The sequence below is a fragment of the Monopterus albus genome, unplaced genomic scaffold (genome assembly GCF_001952655.1).
Source record: "Monopterus albus unplaced genomic scaffold, M_albus_1.0 scaffold4.1, whole genome shotgun sequence".
NCBI classification, from domain to species: domain Eukaryota; kingdom Metazoa; phylum Chordata; class Actinopteri; order Synbranchiformes; family Synbranchidae; genus Monopterus; species Monopterus albus.
Genome location: NW_018127884.1, coordinates 6,681,146 through 6,700,507, shown reverse-complemented (window position 1 = coordinate 6,700,507; position 19,362 = coordinate 6,681,146). Strand labels below are relative to the sequence as shown.

The 19,362-nt window shown below is 40.1% G+C and overlaps 1 protein-coding gene across 3 annotated transcripts in view; it reads right to left on the bottom strand.

Annotated features, from left to right (window-relative positions):
* myo1ea (myosin IEa) overlaps nucleotides 1–19,362 on the bottom strand; it is a 47,264-nt gene that overhangs the window by 14,876 nt on the left and 13,026 nt on the right. For all 3 annotated transcript variants that reach the window (XM_020608985.1, XM_020608971.1, XM_020608980.1), the window contains exons 2-15: nucleotides 18,971–19,114; nucleotides 17,981–18,070; nucleotides 16,885–16,979; nucleotides 12,039–12,126; nucleotides 10,685–10,774; nucleotides 9,512–9,643; nucleotides 9,093–9,227; nucleotides 8,679–8,811; nucleotides 4,983–5,179; nucleotides 4,702–4,782; nucleotides 3,953–4,039; nucleotides 3,784–3,867; nucleotides 2,936–3,103; nucleotides 1,913–1,998 (exon numbers count right to left, since the gene is read on the bottom strand). In XM_020608985.1, the coding sequence (XP_020464641.1) occupies nucleotides 1,913–1,998; nucleotides 2,936–3,103; nucleotides 3,784–3,867; nucleotides 3,953–4,039; nucleotides 4,702–4,782; nucleotides 4,983–5,179; nucleotides 8,679–8,811; nucleotides 9,093–9,227; nucleotides 9,512–9,643; nucleotides 10,685–10,774; nucleotides 12,039–12,126; nucleotides 16,885–16,979; nucleotides 17,981–18,070; nucleotides 18,971–19,114 (1,610 nt within the window). The remainder of the gene's footprint in view (nucleotides 1–1,912; nucleotides 1,999–2,935; nucleotides 3,104–3,783; nucleotides 3,868–3,952; nucleotides 4,040–4,701; nucleotides 4,783–4,982; nucleotides 5,180–8,678; nucleotides 8,812–9,092; nucleotides 9,228–9,511; nucleotides 9,644–10,684; nucleotides 10,775–12,038; nucleotides 12,127–16,884; nucleotides 16,980–17,980; nucleotides 18,071–18,970; nucleotides 19,115–19,362) is intronic.

Sequence of the window (19,362 nt, the reverse complement as noted above, 5' to 3'; positions counted from 1 at the left end):
CCCAAAATGATGTGAAATAACCTCAAGATAGCGGCTTACACCAGATATCCTGAAAATATGGCTGAGCTGCAGCAGGTCTGTGCCACAGCTACTGGTGGCACTTGTTTGAGGTTGCTGTAGCCAAAAGGAGATTCAAGCCATTATTAAATTTAAGAGCTGACTTTACTTTTTTCACCCACACTGAAAATGTTTAATGGGTGTGTTCAATAAGGACACAAAAGGTTATTATGTTAGGGTAGGGACTCGCATCCTGTTTTGTGCTTTTATTTTGTCTGGTTTCCTGTTTTGTGTCACCTCACCTGCCGCAGCTTTACCCCGGTACATGATTACCATTCATTGTTTCCACCTGTTGCTCATTATCCCCTGGTCTTCAGCCTTTATATTCTCCCCTCTTCCCTCAGCCACTTGCTGGTTCATCCTGTATTCTTTCTGCACCTGTTCCTGAGAGCTGTTCACCTGTGCCTTACTCCTGAGAGCTGTTCTCCACCTCTTGCTAGTTTCCCCGTCACTGGTTCCTGATATCTGTTCGTCTGTTCCCTTCCCTGTTGTTCCTGTCACTCGCTGACTTCTGTCTCCTGTGCTCCGTGTCTGCACACTGCACCCAGTTAGTTCCCTTTCCTCTCACTCTCTGTTCGACATTAGTTTTGGTCTTTCCCCTGTCTCGTTAGTGGGCTCTGTATCCTGGGACAAATCTGTTCTTTGCCTGTCCCGAAGATCTATAACTTGGTTCCCTGGTTTCTGTTGTATTATAATGCTCCCTGACTGCCCTGTGTTCTTTATAAGTTTTGCACCCCCTTGTCTCGCACTGTCAGGTTGTGCACCTTGGTTGTTTCTGTGTTGCCCCCTAGTTAAATTAAAATGCTTTTTAACACTACACCCCTGGCCGTGTCTGCATTTTGGGTCCTACCTAGCCTGAACCACATATAATGTATTATTGTTGGTGTGTTATGAGCTGAAGCACATAGTGTTTGCCTATACTCCCACCCCATGCATGAGACCCTGTCAGCATTGGCCAGCTCCATCAGACTGCTTCACCCCAAGTGTGTGACGGAACTTTATCACAAGCCCTTATTTCCTGCTGCTGTCAGACTGTACAACCAGCATTGCTCCCAATACACCCCCGTTCCCCTGCCGGTCGACCTCACACATCAACAGACTGGATAACTGTGAATACACAGTATATCAGAGTGCAATGTCTTACTTTTTATTATTATACCTACAATTGTTTATACTGATAATACCTTGTCTGTTAATTTTTGATTTTGGACACCGAGTGCCTGTGTTCTATCCCTTTGCTGCTGTAAAGTGTGAATTTCCCCATTGTGGGACTAATAAAGGTTTATCTTATCTTGTGATGTGAAGATCAGGTCACATTTTATTATCAGTTAATGCAGAAAACCAGGTAGCTCCAAAGGATTCACTTTCTTTTTCTTTTACTGTATTTTTCAGCACGTGTCTAAATGGGATTTTTGACATGCCCTCCTTTCCCGCTGTGCAAAGAGAGCACACAAATGGGGTAAACAGTGACTGAGGCCTGCAGGGGTTAGACAGACAATGCAGGCTGATTGCACAGATGGCCAAGTTGACACAAATAAAGCCCATGAAACCAAAACACAGGGGGACCAGACTCTGCAGTGGACACCTGTACTTTTAAGGTCAGACTGAATATACCTTGATAACCACATACTAGGACAGAATCCAGGTCTGATTCAAGGTAGAGGGCACGACGTAACCCAGTCCTGCACACTTCTGCTATGTCCTGTCAGTTTCCAGATGCACTGAAACATCTGAAGCTCTCCTTCAGATGCATTTGATTAAGGCCATATGTATCACAATAGCCAACTCCCTTTAAATGAACACCAAAGAAATCCTCGCCACATGTTAAGCCAATGTGCAAATAGAGGCTACTTACATTTCACTGCTCTGCATCAACTCAATGAGGTCAGTAAAAAGGACATCTCGGTTCCTCTCGCAGAAGCCCTCTGCATCGTAGGACACCTGGAGGACAGACAAAGAAGGATTTACAAGGAATCTAAACTAACAGAGGATGAGGTTGAACTCCTTGAAATGAAGAAAAATGAAAGATGACACCTGTGTGAAAAAAAGAATTGTAATTGATATTCAGACCTAAATCACTGGCTTGAATTTTATGGGAAAAGAAAATGAAGGGTTGCAGAACCAAGCTTTACACCTCCCAGGATTAGCTTCCATATTAAAATCATATAAATTAAAATGTTATTTCTGCTCTACTGGAGGCAGCGAGGAATGTTTGGAGCCTGGTCATGGGAGCCCCTCACATTTCTTTGGCATGGCCCATTAATCCTGTGGCATGTGTGCCAAGCTATGGCCACATCTGGAGAATGACACTGAACAACAACCTCAGCCAAAACACCAAAATAAAAGTGAATGCAAAGAAAAAAAGAGTCTACTGAATGGTAACATATAAATGAAATAAGGCTAATTAATATGCATGATGTTGTTTGACATTGTTATATAAGGGATGGGGACTGCAGCCGTAAATGGACAAAGAAAAGATGTGGAGGAAATCTGAAAAGGACAAAGATCACGACGCAGACTCCAGAATGAAAGCACCAGCTCAATAAATGGTATTTATGACAGATCATAAAAGTGGAGAGTGACAGAAACAGCTCCATAAAGAATGACATTTTAGTTTCTATTCCCAGAAGTTACTGTGATCTCCCTACTGCAGACTGCAAGCATAATGTATTCATTTGCAGCTGATACCATACCAAAGACAAGTGTATGGAGTTGCTGTAGAGCTGTAATCCTTCTGTGTTGTCACCCAGTGCATACAAGTAAGTAGAAAGACGCAAGTGCTGCTTGTCAACAAGGTGCTGCAAGCTATCAGGGTGAGTGGACAAACAGACTGAAGTCCGCTAAAAATGTACACAGTGCTAAGTGCACTCCAGCTGACCTTGCCAGCATAGTGGTGGATGATGAAGCCCTGATTCCAGCTGTTGAAGTGCTCATGGGTGTTGATCTGGACTCTGAGCTTCTGCAGCATGGTCTGGTCGGCTCCTTCGCCCACCGCATGCATGGTGGCGCATACATCGTCCAGGATGCTCATGATGCCAGGAGGATTCTGGGATGACAAGGAAAACATTTCACATTCCCAGAACTTAGATTGGACACTCACCAAACTGTCACTAGGTCACATGAAGCTGATTCAGTCTTAAGCTTTTACCTCTTACCAATTATCCTGTAGTTACAGACAGAGAATGTTAGAAAAAGGTCCAATCAAAATATGCACTCAAATTCTCAAATGTAATTATTTGCTGTTTTTTCAAGTTTAAACTGCTGGTCAGACAAAACATGACAGACAAAGGGCACCCTGGTTTCAGGGAGGATGTAGTGGGCATTTTATAGGCTGAAAGATTATTGATCAAACAAGTAATATAAAAATTAATCAGCAATGAAAATTAATATTAATTGAAGCTCTAAGATGTGAAGAGTATTAGAAGTTGATGATTAATAGCAAGGATCACTAAAAGTCTGCACCCTTTGCAAAATAAAATAAAGTATCATAATAAAGTTCACTTCAGCGTGGAGAATCATCACCCTCTGAGACTAAATAAACAAACAGTCTCTGTTTGGTTGGTGTCCTGCTTGGTTCTATTATGTCTGAAGTTGATCAGCGCCCTTCAGTTTGCACAGTGGTAACAGTGTCTCTAGCTCTGAGAACACTGCCTCTGTCAGTGGGCTAACTGCAGTGAGGCTGGTGTGAAGAGCTGAACTGTCATTTGTTTGTTTATGGTTTATTACTTTGCTCTCGATGAGATCGCAGACGATTTTGTTGTTGAAGTAATCAATAGGAGTCCACTTGATGCCCTCCTGCACATACTCCTCCTACAAAGACAGACATTAAAAGCAGGGTCAGAACACAGAACAGCTAAAGAGAGCTAAAAAGAGGACGACTCTGGAGGAGCATTACCTGCTCTGCCTTGAGAGTCAGCTCAATGAATATCTGCTGGAGCTTCTCATTCACAAAGTTAATGCAGAACTGTTCAAATCCATTTTTCTAAAGGAAAGACAACACGGTTAATAAAATCCATACAGCCTATGTGAGCTTTGTCTTTAGTAGACTGCAGGTATTCTCTGGGCTCAGTGGGAGATATACACAAACTGGCATTAAAACAAAGGACCCAACTGTGCATTCACAGCACATACAATGGACCTTCAGCCTCAGCCTTATGTGTTGGTGGTCTGAATCTTCCTGCCTAATAGCCAGTGGCCAACAAAATGCAGCACTGTGCATACAAACAGAAAAAAACCCTAACTGAAACAGAGACAAGGCTGTGGAGCAGATCTGATATTATTTACAATGGATAATGTTATGCTGTCTCATGGTTCACACTAACAATCACGATATCACCAATCTAGAGCTCTTTGCAAACAAAAATTAGACAAAACCACTTTGGTTTGTCCAATCCTATCAACACATCCAAGACCTTTCATTAAGCAAACTGAACGAACAAGTAATCAGATTAGAAAGGCACGCTGAAGTCTGCCGTCTCAATCAGGAAATGGACCTAATCCATATACTTTATAAATTAGTTTTATCCTTTGTGTTTAATCTGTTTAAATGCTCAAAGTTATTACCTGTTAATCTAATTTGTGTGTTGAAGCAAAGTAAAACTCCAGTAGCCATGTGTCAGCTTGTGATACAACCAAAACACTTACTTGAAAAATTTCAAATCCATAAATGTCCAGCACTCCGACATTTAACTCCTGATGGTCCTTCACCATGGCTTTATTGATAGACTGAAATCAAAGGATTGTGTTACTAAAATATAGGATAATAGCACAGAGCTGTATTACTTAAAAACTGAAACTGTTTGAGCTTCATAAACACAGATGTTAAGGTGTTGCACTGAATTGCATACAACTGTACAGGTGTGCCTGAAAAAGTGGCCAGTGGGTGTACTTCAGATGTAATGAACAGCACAACTATGCAATCATACCTCAACTAGGTAGTCAAACACATGAGAATGCAGAGCTTTAGAGAGAGCGTCTCGTGTGTAACACGCCTGCTCCACGTTCAGTGTCACGTCAATAGACTCCTTTGTATTTCCCCACTTGCTGTCCATCTTCCGGCTCGTCAGTTTCTCCCTCAGACGGTTCTGGTCAATTCCAAGCAGAAATGCAGGAAAGGCTAAAACTGTGAAAACACAGAAGAGAAAGGAAAGAAGATAAAAAATTAAAGAAATTTAAAAAATAACTATGTAACTTCAAAATGTTTATTTTCCAAAGTGAATCTGTTTTTGTCAGTTTTTTCCAGACTGCAAGTGTAAACGTTCAGCTGCATGTTATAGCACAGGACAGCGATTATAATTCTACATGAATTTATATACTGAAAAAAAGCCAGTGTTCTGTATAACTCAGATAATATTATCACCCACATTCAACAATCAAACAAATGACGGCACCCAAAATCAACAATCAAATGAATGGAACCGCTCATTTAGTTCATACTGTATATTACGTTGCTGCACAATATTGATAAACAGAAAAATAAACCAGCATGTGTCAGCATATTAAAGACATCTCTCAGTATGCAAATGAATAAACACGACTGCATTTACTGCAAAGGCAGCCAAATGTAACGTTTGCATAGCAGAGGGAGTCCAATATACAGCACCTTTAGCACTGCATTTACCTTTATCAACTGGTCATAAAGTCTCACAAATCAAAAAAGCTACTGATAATCAGAGCATGCAGCTGTGGTGTAAAGCAACAAAACTGAGGTGATATTGTTGACAAACCTTTGAATTATAGCTGAATGCAAAACAGAAGCACAGTAATGGCTGACCCTTGAAAAAAAAAATGTCAAGGAACACCACAGATCATTTGCCCTGACCTGGCATTCATATTGTCCCCTGAGAGCCTCTCCCTGCCTTATTACAGTGACTCACTTCCCCTAAAAGGAAATAGCTCTGAGGCCTGCAGACTCACTGTGTCTGGGAATGCATCAGTCCACTGCAGTAGCTCCCCTTTTGGGACAGTAGGGTGTGACTGGTCATATGCCTGCCTAAACCATAGGGGAAAAGTCACCCTTTATGTTCAACAGGACAGGAATGGATTGTATAAGCTGAGCTGGAGGCGTTCACACACTGTATATTTCCAGAACAATGCATATGTTCTCCAGCTGGAAATTTGTCAGTCAAAGTAGCAGTGAATAATGACAGCAACAGGAGGGAGAGTTGTCAGCACAGAGGTTTACCAAGAGGGTGGCTTCACTTATTCCAATAAGACACACACAATATGATCCTGCCATTTCTTTGTACAGTATTGACTCTGCTAACTCAAATAATGTTTGTAATAATAAAATTATGGATAGTTGAATGTTTACATTCAGATATGGGAGTTCTTCAGCCAAATAAAAAAAAAACATTGAGATTTTTTAATTATACTGTATTTTTGTATTCATCTGGTTATGAAACGTAACTAAAGGTATATAATAAATGTAGTGGAGTAAAAAGTACAGTATTTGGCTCTGAAAATGTAGCAAAGTGTAAGTATGAAGTAAAATTAAAATACTCAAGTAAAGTACAGATACCTCAAAATTGTACTTAAGTACAGTACTTGAGTGAATGTACTTAGTTACTTTCCACTACTGAGCATGACTGTGTAATTCATAAAAATATTATGTATGAAAACAACAGGTTGTCGCTATACCAGAGGTTATATGCAGGACTATTTTGTGGCCAGTTTTCTGTTTGTATGACAGTTTTTGTGCTAAGCTAAGCTAACTGGCAGCTGTCTGTAGTTTCTGCATATGTACATACAGATTAATTAAAGTTCAGAGTCAGTCACTTCCATTACAAACTCATGTTATGCATGCAAGCCTCTGAGAAACACACATGGCTTAATTTAAAATTCTAGTCAAGTATCTTTGGAAGATGTTTACAAAGATACCAAAGGTTTCATGCAGACAAAAATGGTATCTTGGGTTTTAGTATTGTAGTCTGCAACAAGCAAGAGCAACCTCCCAAACAGCGTATTGAAGCTATGTAGGAAAATAACAGAAACAAGAGAGAGAACAATAAGGTTCAAAAAGTGAAAGTACTGAATTTTAGTGCTAAAATATTAGTCATTTGTACAAAACATTACTGTTAGGATCAAGTTACTTTTAAGTAAATAACCAGCCAAAAATACCCAAATTACTTGTACAAGTCATTTCAACATTTCTTTCAATAACAAGAGGTGATGCACTGATGAACTTTAGCTAGTGTAGTTGGGTATGGGGAGCAGGAGGTCTGAATCTGTGCAGCACACTGCAGTTTAAGCACTCAGGAAACAAGACTGGAGGGAACAGGAAAGATTATGAAGTGCTACTGTTACATCTACAAAGAACAGACCAAGGCTTTGTACATTAGCAACCACGTTCTCATTTGCACCATACAAATAGTGCATGAGAAGGGAAAAGAGAACAGGAGAGAAGAATAAAATGAGGTAGGAAAAGGCTAGAGGGAAGAGGGCACAATGAATATTTTTTCCAAGTAATTTTAGTCTCTGACGAAATACGTCCAGACTTTCAATAATAGTGCTTTATTTTCTGGTAATCTGCATGGTCTTGGATTATTCCAGACAGCTGGCTGCTGCCCTGCCTTAAAGATATAAAGCTTTAGGGAATAAATGTGGTAAGAGAGAAATATTGTCCAAAACCAACCGAGAAAGGCAGCTCAGGACAGCAAAGAGAGGAGAGACATTCAGCAAGAATGCAATGAAAAGAAGAGATTTACCACATCCCTGTCCCAACCTGAACATTCATGGTTCCCAGACTATGAATCCTACAGACTTTGGTGATCATTGACTTTTTCCTCTAGCATCACCGGCAAGTCAAAGTTTTCACTATATAGCTAAATCTAAAAATAAAGTATCTGCAGCTATTAGAAAAACTGGCACAAATTACATTTCCATCAGCCACAACTGCATTTTGTAGTTAGTGCTAATTAGCAGCTGTTACCACTCAGACACACTAAACTAAGACTGTGAATGCTGTAAACACTACACCTGCATGTTAGCATGCTGCTATTAGCATCGAGTTCAAAGGACAGCCTCACACAGCAGTTATGGCTGTAGACCTCAAGTGTTGTTGTAACACACATGTAGAAGACTATCCATAATCATGTTAGTGTTGTGAGAATGGTAGCATGCTAGCATTAGCTTTCGTCTCTGTGCTCATGTAACCCTCAGGGCCATTCACCATCTAGTTACACCCACTCGCATGGCTGTAGACGTTAAGTCTTGTTTGGTTATAACTTGATACTTTGATTTTTTTAATGCCTTATATCCCTTGAAAACTGCTCATCAGGTTGAACCGCAACATGCTAACCACACCACTGTTTTGACAGGCAGTGAAACATTGTTAGAGCATAAATAGCAGTCCTTTTTCCATCCACACACAGTTAACTGAGTATATTTGTTTTTACAAAAACAAATTTAAATGTGCCAAGAAAAACCTGGAAGACCTTTTTTTCCCCAGCTAGTAAATGTTAACAGCAAATGAAAAAATAGCCAAAATTCATTCTCATAAAAGCTTTAATGTGAGCTCTGGTTGCCACTACTTTTATTTATTTTTAAATGAACCATGTTAAGCACAAAATTAGGCAGCATTCAGCCCGTTTGTGAACAAGTCCTGGTGTGAGTCTACTTACACTCCTCACTCTCCACAGCAGCGTAGTTGCCTGATTCCCTGAAATTGATATTTCCCAGGTGCAGGACTCCAGCCACAATCTGAAGAACCATGGCACTGTCCTCTGCTGAGATGCCAATCACATGCATGGCATGCTGGGAAAGCAAAGGAACAAAGTCAAGCTAAATCAGTATGGATTTACACACTCCTACAGTACCAAGCTCAAGTCCTCTAATTACTCCTGTTGCGGTTTGACTGGTAAACAAAAACAGGTGGAGGTCACTGAAAAAGAAGGCATAAGAGTAGCAGGGTAGAAAGAGGTATGTGGAGAACAGACTGTGAGCCACATGAACACTGGTATGAAATTCATGGACACACACAACACCACTGAGGGTGTTAAGTTATTGTCAGTTAGGCAGAAGGGATCTGACTGTACCATTGTCTCCTGGAATTCACTCTTGTCGTTGATGTCGTCCACTTTGTAGGAGCCAGACTGATTGAGGTAACTATAGTAGTCCAGACTTGTGATTCCCAAGCTGCTCTTCTGCTCTCCACTGGCTCCTTCTATCAACTGTAGAGCAGAACTTAATAGTGTATAACTGTGTATGCAACAGTTATAGACATGCCTTTAAACAAATCTTGTGTGTAGTGTTAAATACATTTTCTATGTTCCATCTGTTTATGACAAAACCTATCTGTTCTATTTTTTCCAGGGATCTTGAGCCATGCACAGCAAAAACAGGCTGACCTTCATCCTGCAGCCAAATGGCACATCTCACCCAGTGTGTCCTGAAATTCCCCCACTCTTCACGAGTGATGACCGGTTCGCTTTTTAGCTCAACAAAGGAGTCTTACCTGATAGAATATATGGAAACTCCTTTCGCCAGGATTCCTCATGACAACACGTGACTTCTCCAGAAGGAAGTTAGAGATTTTCCCTCCGTCTGGTTCACCACCAGAGCTGAACCAGATCTCAAAGTACTTCCCCTAATGGACCAAAAGCATGTTTATTTTAGTACTGGAGTATACTGCAATAAAGCTTAAAGCCCACCATAAGATCAAAATTACTGGCACCTGGCTGTTCTAGGGGCTGCTGCTGCTGGCACGCGTGTATGTGTATGTGTGTGCGTACTATAACTATAGGTGTTTACATTTATTTAAAAAATATGATCTGATATGACCCGCATCTTGTCTTGAACTCTTCTCCAGACAGGCCTGTAATATAAGATCTATTCCAGTCAAGCTGAGAGCAAAAGCCCAAAACTGAACAGAGACACTATTTATCTCAAGACAGTACCTCAGGAGTAGTGATCTCAGGCCATTAGTGAAAAACCAGAAGTATTTTCCCAAAGCTTGACCAAAAATATCCTACTGAAACAATACTGCTTTGTGCTAACCTGAACACTTAAACAATCAACTCAGCAGAACCTCTGAGGGTTTGGTTTTAAAATGTGCTTTGCCTTAATGTTAAGCAGTAGAGGATGTGCCACAGTGGTTTTGTATGTGCATTTGAGCAGTGTGTGCTTACAGCACAACTCAGGATAGGCAGGGCACACATGAGGTTTGCTGTCTTATGCAATATAACAGAAAACAGAAGAAAAGCAGTTGCTGTAAATCTTTGTTTTCCAAAGACTCAGCTTGGATCCAAAGGTGTGCCACAAAAAGGCTGACTCCTCAGATTACTATGAGATAAGTAGCACTTGATGCATGTGTTAATTTCTGAGCAACACAGTTAAGGATTCACAGTGAAAGCTGGTTATTTAAATTTTGTCTGTGTTTTGATTTTCCAGAGTTGTCTTCATTTACACTGAAAGCTATTTTTGGCATGCAAAAAGATTAGGCAGAAAAAATGTGTCCTTGCAGGAAGATTTTCAAATTCACTTTTTGGCAGTACAATTATCCTGTTTTTAACTTTCGCTGGTGGGTTGCACTCTTTGAAAAGGACTCTCATATTTCTTTGGTCAATAAGATGCAGGTATGAATTGAGTTGGGTACTCTGATTCACAAGAAGTGAAATTAAAGCCTTACAAATCTGCTGGAGTTGTTATTCCTCAAAGTCTTGGCATTGCCAAAGGCCTCTAGCAGTGGGTTGGACTGAAGGATGATGTCTTTGACATGCTGCAAAAAAGACAGATAGATACAGTGAGCTGTTAACTATGTCACAGACAGGCTATACAGCAGGTAGAGACATCACACACCTCAAACCCTCACTGACAGGCTGGTGTGTATGTCTCTGGAATTTTCCACTCAAACGTGAATATACACACACAAATGTGCATCTACAGACAGACATAAAGTCTGGAGGACATTATATTTCCTGTGAGGCATCTGCTTGTCAGAAACACGGGTTTTAAGTGCAGCAGACACAGCTAGTGCCACTTCCATTATTGTGCACAGAATTGAGAGGAAGTTATTTTTTTGAGTTCCTAAATTTGGCCCTGTACAAAAGGGGAAAAATAAATGCCCTTCACATTTCAGGTTATTTATAGCTATCCATACTGAGGTTCTTCCTACACTTTTGTCTTTTAAATTTTGACTGGATGCAATATATTTACAGAATGAACTTTCAAAACACTGACTGAAAAGTGAGAACACATTTCCAACAGGGTCAAAAGATGGTAAAGCTAAATAAAATTAATAAATCTGAATTTCTTATGAATCTTTGTAAAGATAATCGTGCTGAGATATATAACACTACTGGAGTTATCTTTTCAGAACTATTTTTATCAGTTTAAAGCTTGAAGATGATTTCTTTTGCTGCCTTGGTGGAAGGAGCTCTCATTGGATTACACATAAAAAACCCACTACCATCATGGTGCAGGCATTTCCTCATCAAACTTTAGATCTTTATCAAGCTTAGTAACTGGACATCTGCTGGGCTGGGAGGCCGCCAGATGGCTGAAGGGGGCTGGGGGAATAAGAGACCATTTATGAGCTAATAAAGGGGTGTACGGATGTCGAAAATAAGACAAGGACTGAGTCTGAAGAAAGAAATAAATGAAGCAGCAGCAGGTTGTTTGATTTCATTACAAATCATTCTTCAATCTGTTAAAGCCATTAATTTAAAAAAAAAACCTCACAGGTTAAAAGTCCAATTCATGCTCCATCTGTTGAATGTATCATGATAGAAAAAGCACCTGCACAGCACGTTAAAGGCTTACCTCATTAAATTAACACTGCAGAGACCAAAGTGGGTGGATGTGTGGATCATTATACCTATATATGTATTACCTGAACATATTTCCTGAAAAAGAAATACTGCCCAGTACCCTTTACTGAGTTACTGTATCAGTGAATATATGCATCATAGTATCTCAAAATTCTCAAATGATTCACACATATTTAAACACTGTCCTAAAAGAGGAAAGGCAGCTCCTCTCACCTGAACTTTGGGTCCACCCCCTGACACTCTGGATATGTAGCTCATGATATATTTGGCTGCCACAGTCTTCCCTGCACCGCTCTCTCCACTGAAAAACATGTTAATGTACAAAAAAAAAGTAAGCATTTTCTCATATATGCAATCTGAGCATCTGAGACCCATTCAAATCCACTTAGTGCATTGGCTAACACCATGCGACACCTGAGTATATGCTCAGAGGTCCAATGATTCGTGTACACCTGAATGGTTGTTTGGCATGGTAGCCAATGGCGGTGGAGAACCAGTGTGTGATGTGCTCTGAGTGACTTGCATGTGGTTGTTCATGGTGCCATTATATTCACTCTCTCACATCAATCACCCAAGCTGCTGCCACTGACTGACAAAAGCCTTATTTTTTGCACCAGCCTCACTGTTGAGGCATTACAAGAACACAAGGTATCCATGAGGGGACTATGACACTTTGTGTTGACTGGTTATTTCCTTGTGCTTTCCCTGATCCCATTAGTTGTTATGCCAGATGATTCTTGTTGAATAATTAGTCAAACTCCTATTACTGTCACCTGTGTGGTCTAATGTCAAACAATTAGCATGCAGAGGAAGGGACTAGGCCCAAAACATGGTATCACAATCTTTTCAGTTTCTCATATCATTTCAGAAAAAGAGACACAGGGGAAGCTTATGATTATGTTTTTTAAGCTGTTATTTGTTTTATTTTGTTTAGTTTATGTGTTTTGTCTGAATGCACAGCAGCAAACAGGATGCTTTGAGCTGTTAAACATAGTAAACATTAGCCATGGTGATATCTGAAGTCATTCTGATTTCCAAGTCCAACCTATAGCTCCATGTTCTTCATTCACCTGGTCAAAATCCACATTTAAATCAAGTCATTACTACTTTTCAGTAGCTTTTGTGTTGCTGTAACTTTTATGTCCATGTCTATGTCTCCATTCTTGTGTGCATATTTCCACCTAAGATGGCCTGGATCCATCAGTCATACTGAACCTGCTTAATCAATACACTCCATTTACTGAACCAGAACATGCTTTTGTACAACGAGAAGCAAGATTCAATTAAATGATTGATAGGATATAGCACAACTAAGCAGATGAATGCTACAGTAATAAGGACATTTAATGGGTTTTGCATCATTTACAGATTTTTCTCCCTGTCTCTCTTCCCTTATCCTACACTTGTCTATTTTCCTCCTTCATGTTGCCAGGGTCATACTGTACTTATTTTGACATATGTGGTTTGGCAGTGGATGACAGTAGAGTCTGTGTTTTCTTACTGTGCCTTAAAGTAGAGTCAGGTTGGTAATAGCTCTGTGAGAAACACAGCTGCAGACTGTTAGAGGCTGCCAGAGGAAGTCATGGGAGCTACTTGATTATACAGCAGTCTCTATACAGTTGTAACCCTCATGCCTTATGCCTCCTCATTTCTCCCGAACCCTCAGCATTGTCTGGGCAACCTCACTGCACACTTTAAGTCAAATCGAATAATGGGAGGTGGAGGGAAACTAATGAGTTTCAGCTTTACTTTTGTTGTTAGAAAAAAAGCTCCCTCTGAGAGCATTGTCTTTCCTCCTGCAAGTTGTTCTCCAAGGAGCTATTTTCTCCACAAGCTGCAGAAGGAGTTGTGAGCCCCCAGCTCAGATTCCGAAGTTAATGCTAATATCTGTAGAGATGTATTAACCAAACAAGGACATGAATTAACAGTGTTGGGGAGACTACTTTGAACATATAGCTTTGCAAACTATCAATTACTTTACACTGGAAGAAGTTAAAATACAGCAAAACTGCTGAAAGTTTTTCAGAAAAGGTACACAAGTACAACTTGACCATTTCACTGACTTTAGCACTGGTCTAAAAAATATGATCCTGTTGTCTTGTCAGTTTTACAACATCTGACTTGTACAAATTTGACAACTAAAACAGTTTTGAACTTGCACCTTTTAGAGCGTAAGAACAGCTTGAACACTGGTCTAAATGGGCCCATATTTTACTACTACTACTACAACTCAAGAGCAGAATCTCTTCTTTATACAACATGAGGAGTCTCTCAGTGTTCTTGTCCAAAAAGCAGTTAGGAATAGAGAAGCAACGGTAAAGTAAAAATTCACACAAAAATGGCAAAAATGTCATTTAACTACTTCAGTCACTACAAAAATATAAATGTAACTGAACTGCCAGCAAGCTGCTGCAAACTATTAGTTTAATTACATGTCATTCACTACTCCCCAACACTGTGAATTATAAAATTCATAGACAGAGATGTTTTAGCATTAACTTTCATAAATCATTAATGGCACTAGCTATGAGGAAGCTGCACAGACAACACTGGGTTCTGGTTTTGTGTGGTTTTAAATCTAATAGGTTACATTGAATTCCCACAGAACTAGCTGATGTTGTATGAACGACGTATTCAAGTAGAGTCTTTTTAATGTGATAATCCAAGAGCTTTGTACTTAAGCTATGGGAACCTACAGGATCAGAATGTAGTCAGTCACCTGACTGTTGGTACAATCAGTCATCCGTTCAGCTTAAAATAATTCATTTGCTGCCCTCAGTTCCTTGGAGAAGCAGTAGAAAAAGACATAAAAGGTGTATGACATCCTGTGCAACAGCTGCGGGTAACACAACATCAGTGAAACGAGGACTGTGGACAAAAGACTGAAAGACACCACATTAGGCTAAAACCAGTCAAAGCATCACCTTGTAACAAAGTTAATGACCAAGAGTCAGCCAAAAGTTGAAAAAGGATCCAGTCCAACTATTATCACATGAATGACGTTCCATATATCGGTCACATGATGGCGCCTAAGCCATCTACAGTCACTGAAAGAAGTCTGTGAGATGTGATTTAAAGTTCCAAATGCTAGTAAAGGGACTTCTGAGTTTAAATCATAGCTTAGATTATTTTGTTACACATACATAAAATAATTCAGCTTGAAAGTTGATGAGTGTGTAGATATTAAGTTCCCTTGTGGTTTTAATTGCCTTACTGATCTACTTCAAATAATTCCATACAGGTGAATTTGTGTAACTTAAATGCTGGTTTCTTATATAATGAATAATTTGTAACTTTCAAACCAAGGAAACATCAGCAGACAGTAAAATATATGGTACTGTGCCAGCCAGTCAACATGACTGCTTCACTGCACTAATAGAGCAGATCAGTTCATGCAAGTACAATTAAATGCAAATGAAAAAAGGATACAGGATATACTGTGTAGTGTAAGCAACGCCATATGACTACACTTGTATTTTTCAAACATTATCTTTGCAGTCTAATTATCACAGCACCCTGCTCTGTTGGCACCTATACAGAGATACAACGAAAGGCATAGCTCCCACAGCCAGGAATTTAGCTCATGGGCAATCATTAAAAAAAGTAATGAGAGAGAGAGAGAGAGAGTAAAGCCTGCTTTTTGTAGGATTAGGTTTTAAGAGCTGTTGTCTGGGTGGTATGTCGACTTACAGACTGAAACTTAACCTACTTTGGGAGATCAGGTGAAGCTGTCAATGAACTCAGAGATCATGTGTTCCCGATAGGACCCTGGTCTTATTAATTCTAGGAGCAGATGTGAAACAGTTGGTTCTGCAAAAACAAAAGTTTTTCTTGAACCTATTACACATGTCATGGGCCTAACTCCATCAAAAAGGTTTGACTGGGGGGTGCCACACTGATAACATCAACAATGTACCTGCTGCTGCTTAGACTTGATAGAAATTTCTAGGGATAGTCACATCAGTCATGTGCTGTAGTAAGTAAACTGTTAAATGCAAATAGCTTTTTTTATAAGTTTGTTAAAATTGTGTGAAATTATATAAAGTAAAAAATCTCCCAGCAAGAGTAGTCAAAACTCCTCAACCACATCCTGAGTTCCCCTTACATTTAATTCACACTTGTTCATAGGAAATGTGAAAGAGAGTAGCACAGGCTGATGCTGACCACACCGCTAGGCCAGCACTTCACAGCAGCCCTTGTTTGCTGAGACCTGGTTCATATTAAACCACTTCCGTGAGTTTGTTTGCTGATTTTGTCAATCACAAAATTTCAACTCAGTACCTTTATGTGGGAAACTGACCTAGCAGCTGCTGCCTGTCCAAACAATGGGCTAAAGTGCTGAAGCAGGGGTCATTCATCATGATGTAAGCATTAGAGTAACTACACTTCTCAGATGACTGGACCCTAGGACAAAGCCCCAATCATGACACCACCCTTCTCTTTCTACAGAACTGTAGCTTATACAGGCTGGAAAACACCTAAAAATTCACTAAATATAGGGAGAGAGGGAGTCTAGGCCCACAACCATGCAGGTGAACTTCCTGTTTTGTTTTTTTTGTGTTTTTTTTAAACCAGGAAGTCCTTCAAAAATAGCGCCTATAACAACTGCTTTGTTTCCATCTGACATCCTGAGCTAACAGAGGTCAAATCCAACCGTGAACTGTGCATTGTTTTCATATTGCTATAAATATTAGCTGTAATAAGATGGAAAAACACCAAAGAAGCACGTTGGTCTCAGTCATTCCACTTTAACAGATGATGTGGTGCAACCTGTTAGGTTTGTTCTGTTCCCCTCCCAACCACTGCCATGACCTTCAGAGGCTTGGCAGCAGTTTGGCTATGGTATGTTTTAAAATTTCACACATCAGGTTATGCAGATTATTATTTCCAGCCTTTGTCTCACTCTCCCATCCTGGACATCTGACACACCGATGGCCCAAAGTAACAAAAATATAAACTTAATAAAGTAAAATGCTGTTTGTGTTGCTATACTTTACACATATGTTTATTGTCACACGTCAGCAGTCTGTGAGGTGTAAGGAATGCAGAGAAGTCCTACCTGATAATGACACACTGGTTCTCACGGTCAATCATCATGTTTCTGTACATGTTATCTGCCAGAGCGTAGATGTGAGGAGGGTTCTCATACTGAGCCTGGGAGGTGACAAAAGAATTTAATTCAAATCAATGATAAAACATCTTTTGTTAACCTTTGTGGTACTAAAGCCAGAAACACTCTGAAGAATATATCTGCTGATATTTTATATTTTTCTTTTTGTCAGCAAATCTCATGAAAAGACCAAAACTAATAATAAATGGATTCTGTTATTGTCTGTTTAGCCATAGCTTATTCTCTGTATTACAGAGATTCATTGTTGTCCAAAACCTATTACCTAACACATCAGTTAGTTACATTTTCGCACTGGGTGACACAGACAATGGCACTGCAGTTTATTTTGACTACCAGCATACAGCGTCCTGCTGCTGTAAATAGAGGACCTGCTGTGCACTAAGCCACTGAAAACAGTCCTAATAAAGCCACTGTTTATTACGTCTGAGTAGCTTTTGCAAAAAAAAACAACAGTATTTTATATACTGTATATAGTGCTTTTCGCACGATGATGTTTTTTTGTGAAAGCATGTTGTTTTGTACAAAGGACATGTTTCCTAATGCAAAATCTGTTGCCCTCCAATTAAAGCAAACAAGTTGGCACCTTAATCATTTTTTCAAATCATTCTGACTGAGCATATCTGAACACCACTCACCTACCTGTACGTACAACTATAATCTGGTTGTCTGTTAAACTTGGCATTGCACTGCTGAGTGTTCTCACAGTCAGTTTGGATTTCAAAAGTCATAAAGTGTGTTCCTGATTTACGGAGACAAGCCCTCTCTCAGCAGACTGGCTAAGAGAAGAGGCGGATTCAAGCAGGCTGATGTGTGAAGGTACTGCCAAACCTCTCTGACAACATTCATGCCAGCCTGCTGGAAGGTTTGTACTGTGTCTAACCCAATTCATTTAAAAGCTTTTGTCAGTCAGTTTTTTAGCATCTTAAAACCCCAGGCATGCCAATAGCATGTCAGTAAATGTAAAATGTGTTTATAAATCACATAATATCACATGTCCTTTAAGAAAAGATGGAATTCTACTTACTGCGCCCTGATACATCTCGATTTCCTTTTCCCCAAAGTACGGCATCTGCTTAAAAGGGTTGATGGAGATGAGCACAGGACCAATGTATGTCTGATTGTGTCAAGGATCATACAAGGAAGACATGCAAGTCAGCAAAAAACAAACACAAACTTATTATCACCTTTTATTTTGTAAGTGTAAAAGTTGATACAAGTGTTTAATTGCAACAGTTGCAAAACATTATTATTAAATGTTTACATGATTAGATTGTCTAGGAGAGAAATGACTTCATCTTAGGCTGCTATGACATCAGCAGAGTGTGTACAGTGCAGCAGTGAAGCATTCAGTGAGCATAAATACGTATCAAGTACTTACAAATGACAGGGAATAGATCGGCCATGTAACACTGTGAGGTTTCATGCCATGAAGCCAAAACGCTGCTCAAGACAAATAAAGCTGCTACTGTGGGTGGCCTAGAGTGACCCACAGGCTTGGCAGAGAGACCTCATGGTTACGGCTATTTCTTGACCCAAATCAAAAGCCTGACTCAGAGTTGTTGAACCAAAAACTGCCAGCATTTACAAAACTTCATGATCCTGACCACTGCCACGGCGAGCGTGGATGAAGTTTATGTAATAAGCTGTTTTGAAAATGCCTGGCATTGCTTTTCAAAAGGGTTATTCATTCATCATAATAAATAAAATAAATGGCAGCGCCCTAATTCAAAAAACACGGCAGAGTTCTCCAGTTTGTCTGCTGCTGTTAGTCACGCATTTTGTTCACAATTTGAACCACAGTGAGATCAGATGAGTAAATATGGAGGAGGTCTGGGTGGAGGTACGTACAGAGAGGCCCTTTGCTCCCTGCTCACAGCAGTGTTTCAGGAGGAAGACATCACCTTCCAACATGACCTATTACTCACTGCTACTATGATACCATTCAGCTATTCTAGGAAAAGTAGTGATGAGACAGGACTAAACTATTCCACACTGGCGTGTGAGCAAAGGATACAAAGATGTAGTCATCCATGTATCTCTTCTTGAGGTTGTCCACGATGGCGTCCTCATTGATCTTGCTGAGCAGCACCATGTCATCCACCCCGCTGTGTTTGACATTGTGACTCTGCCAGTGGTACCGGTAGTGCCCCCGGCTCCCCTGCAGCAAAACAATGTACAATTGTTAGCTTACTCAGAAAGACACAATGAGATGCAGCGGACGAATTGAAAGTCTGACATCGCATAGACACTACATGAATGAATTGTGGCTTCAAAGAAAACTCTGTGGGGTCAACAGACTCTTGAGATAATTGGACAAAATAAAATCCAAGAGGAAAATGGTTAATACTACAACACTTCAGCAAAAAGCTCAGCGAGCGTTCATTTTTGGAGCACAGCAGCAGGCTG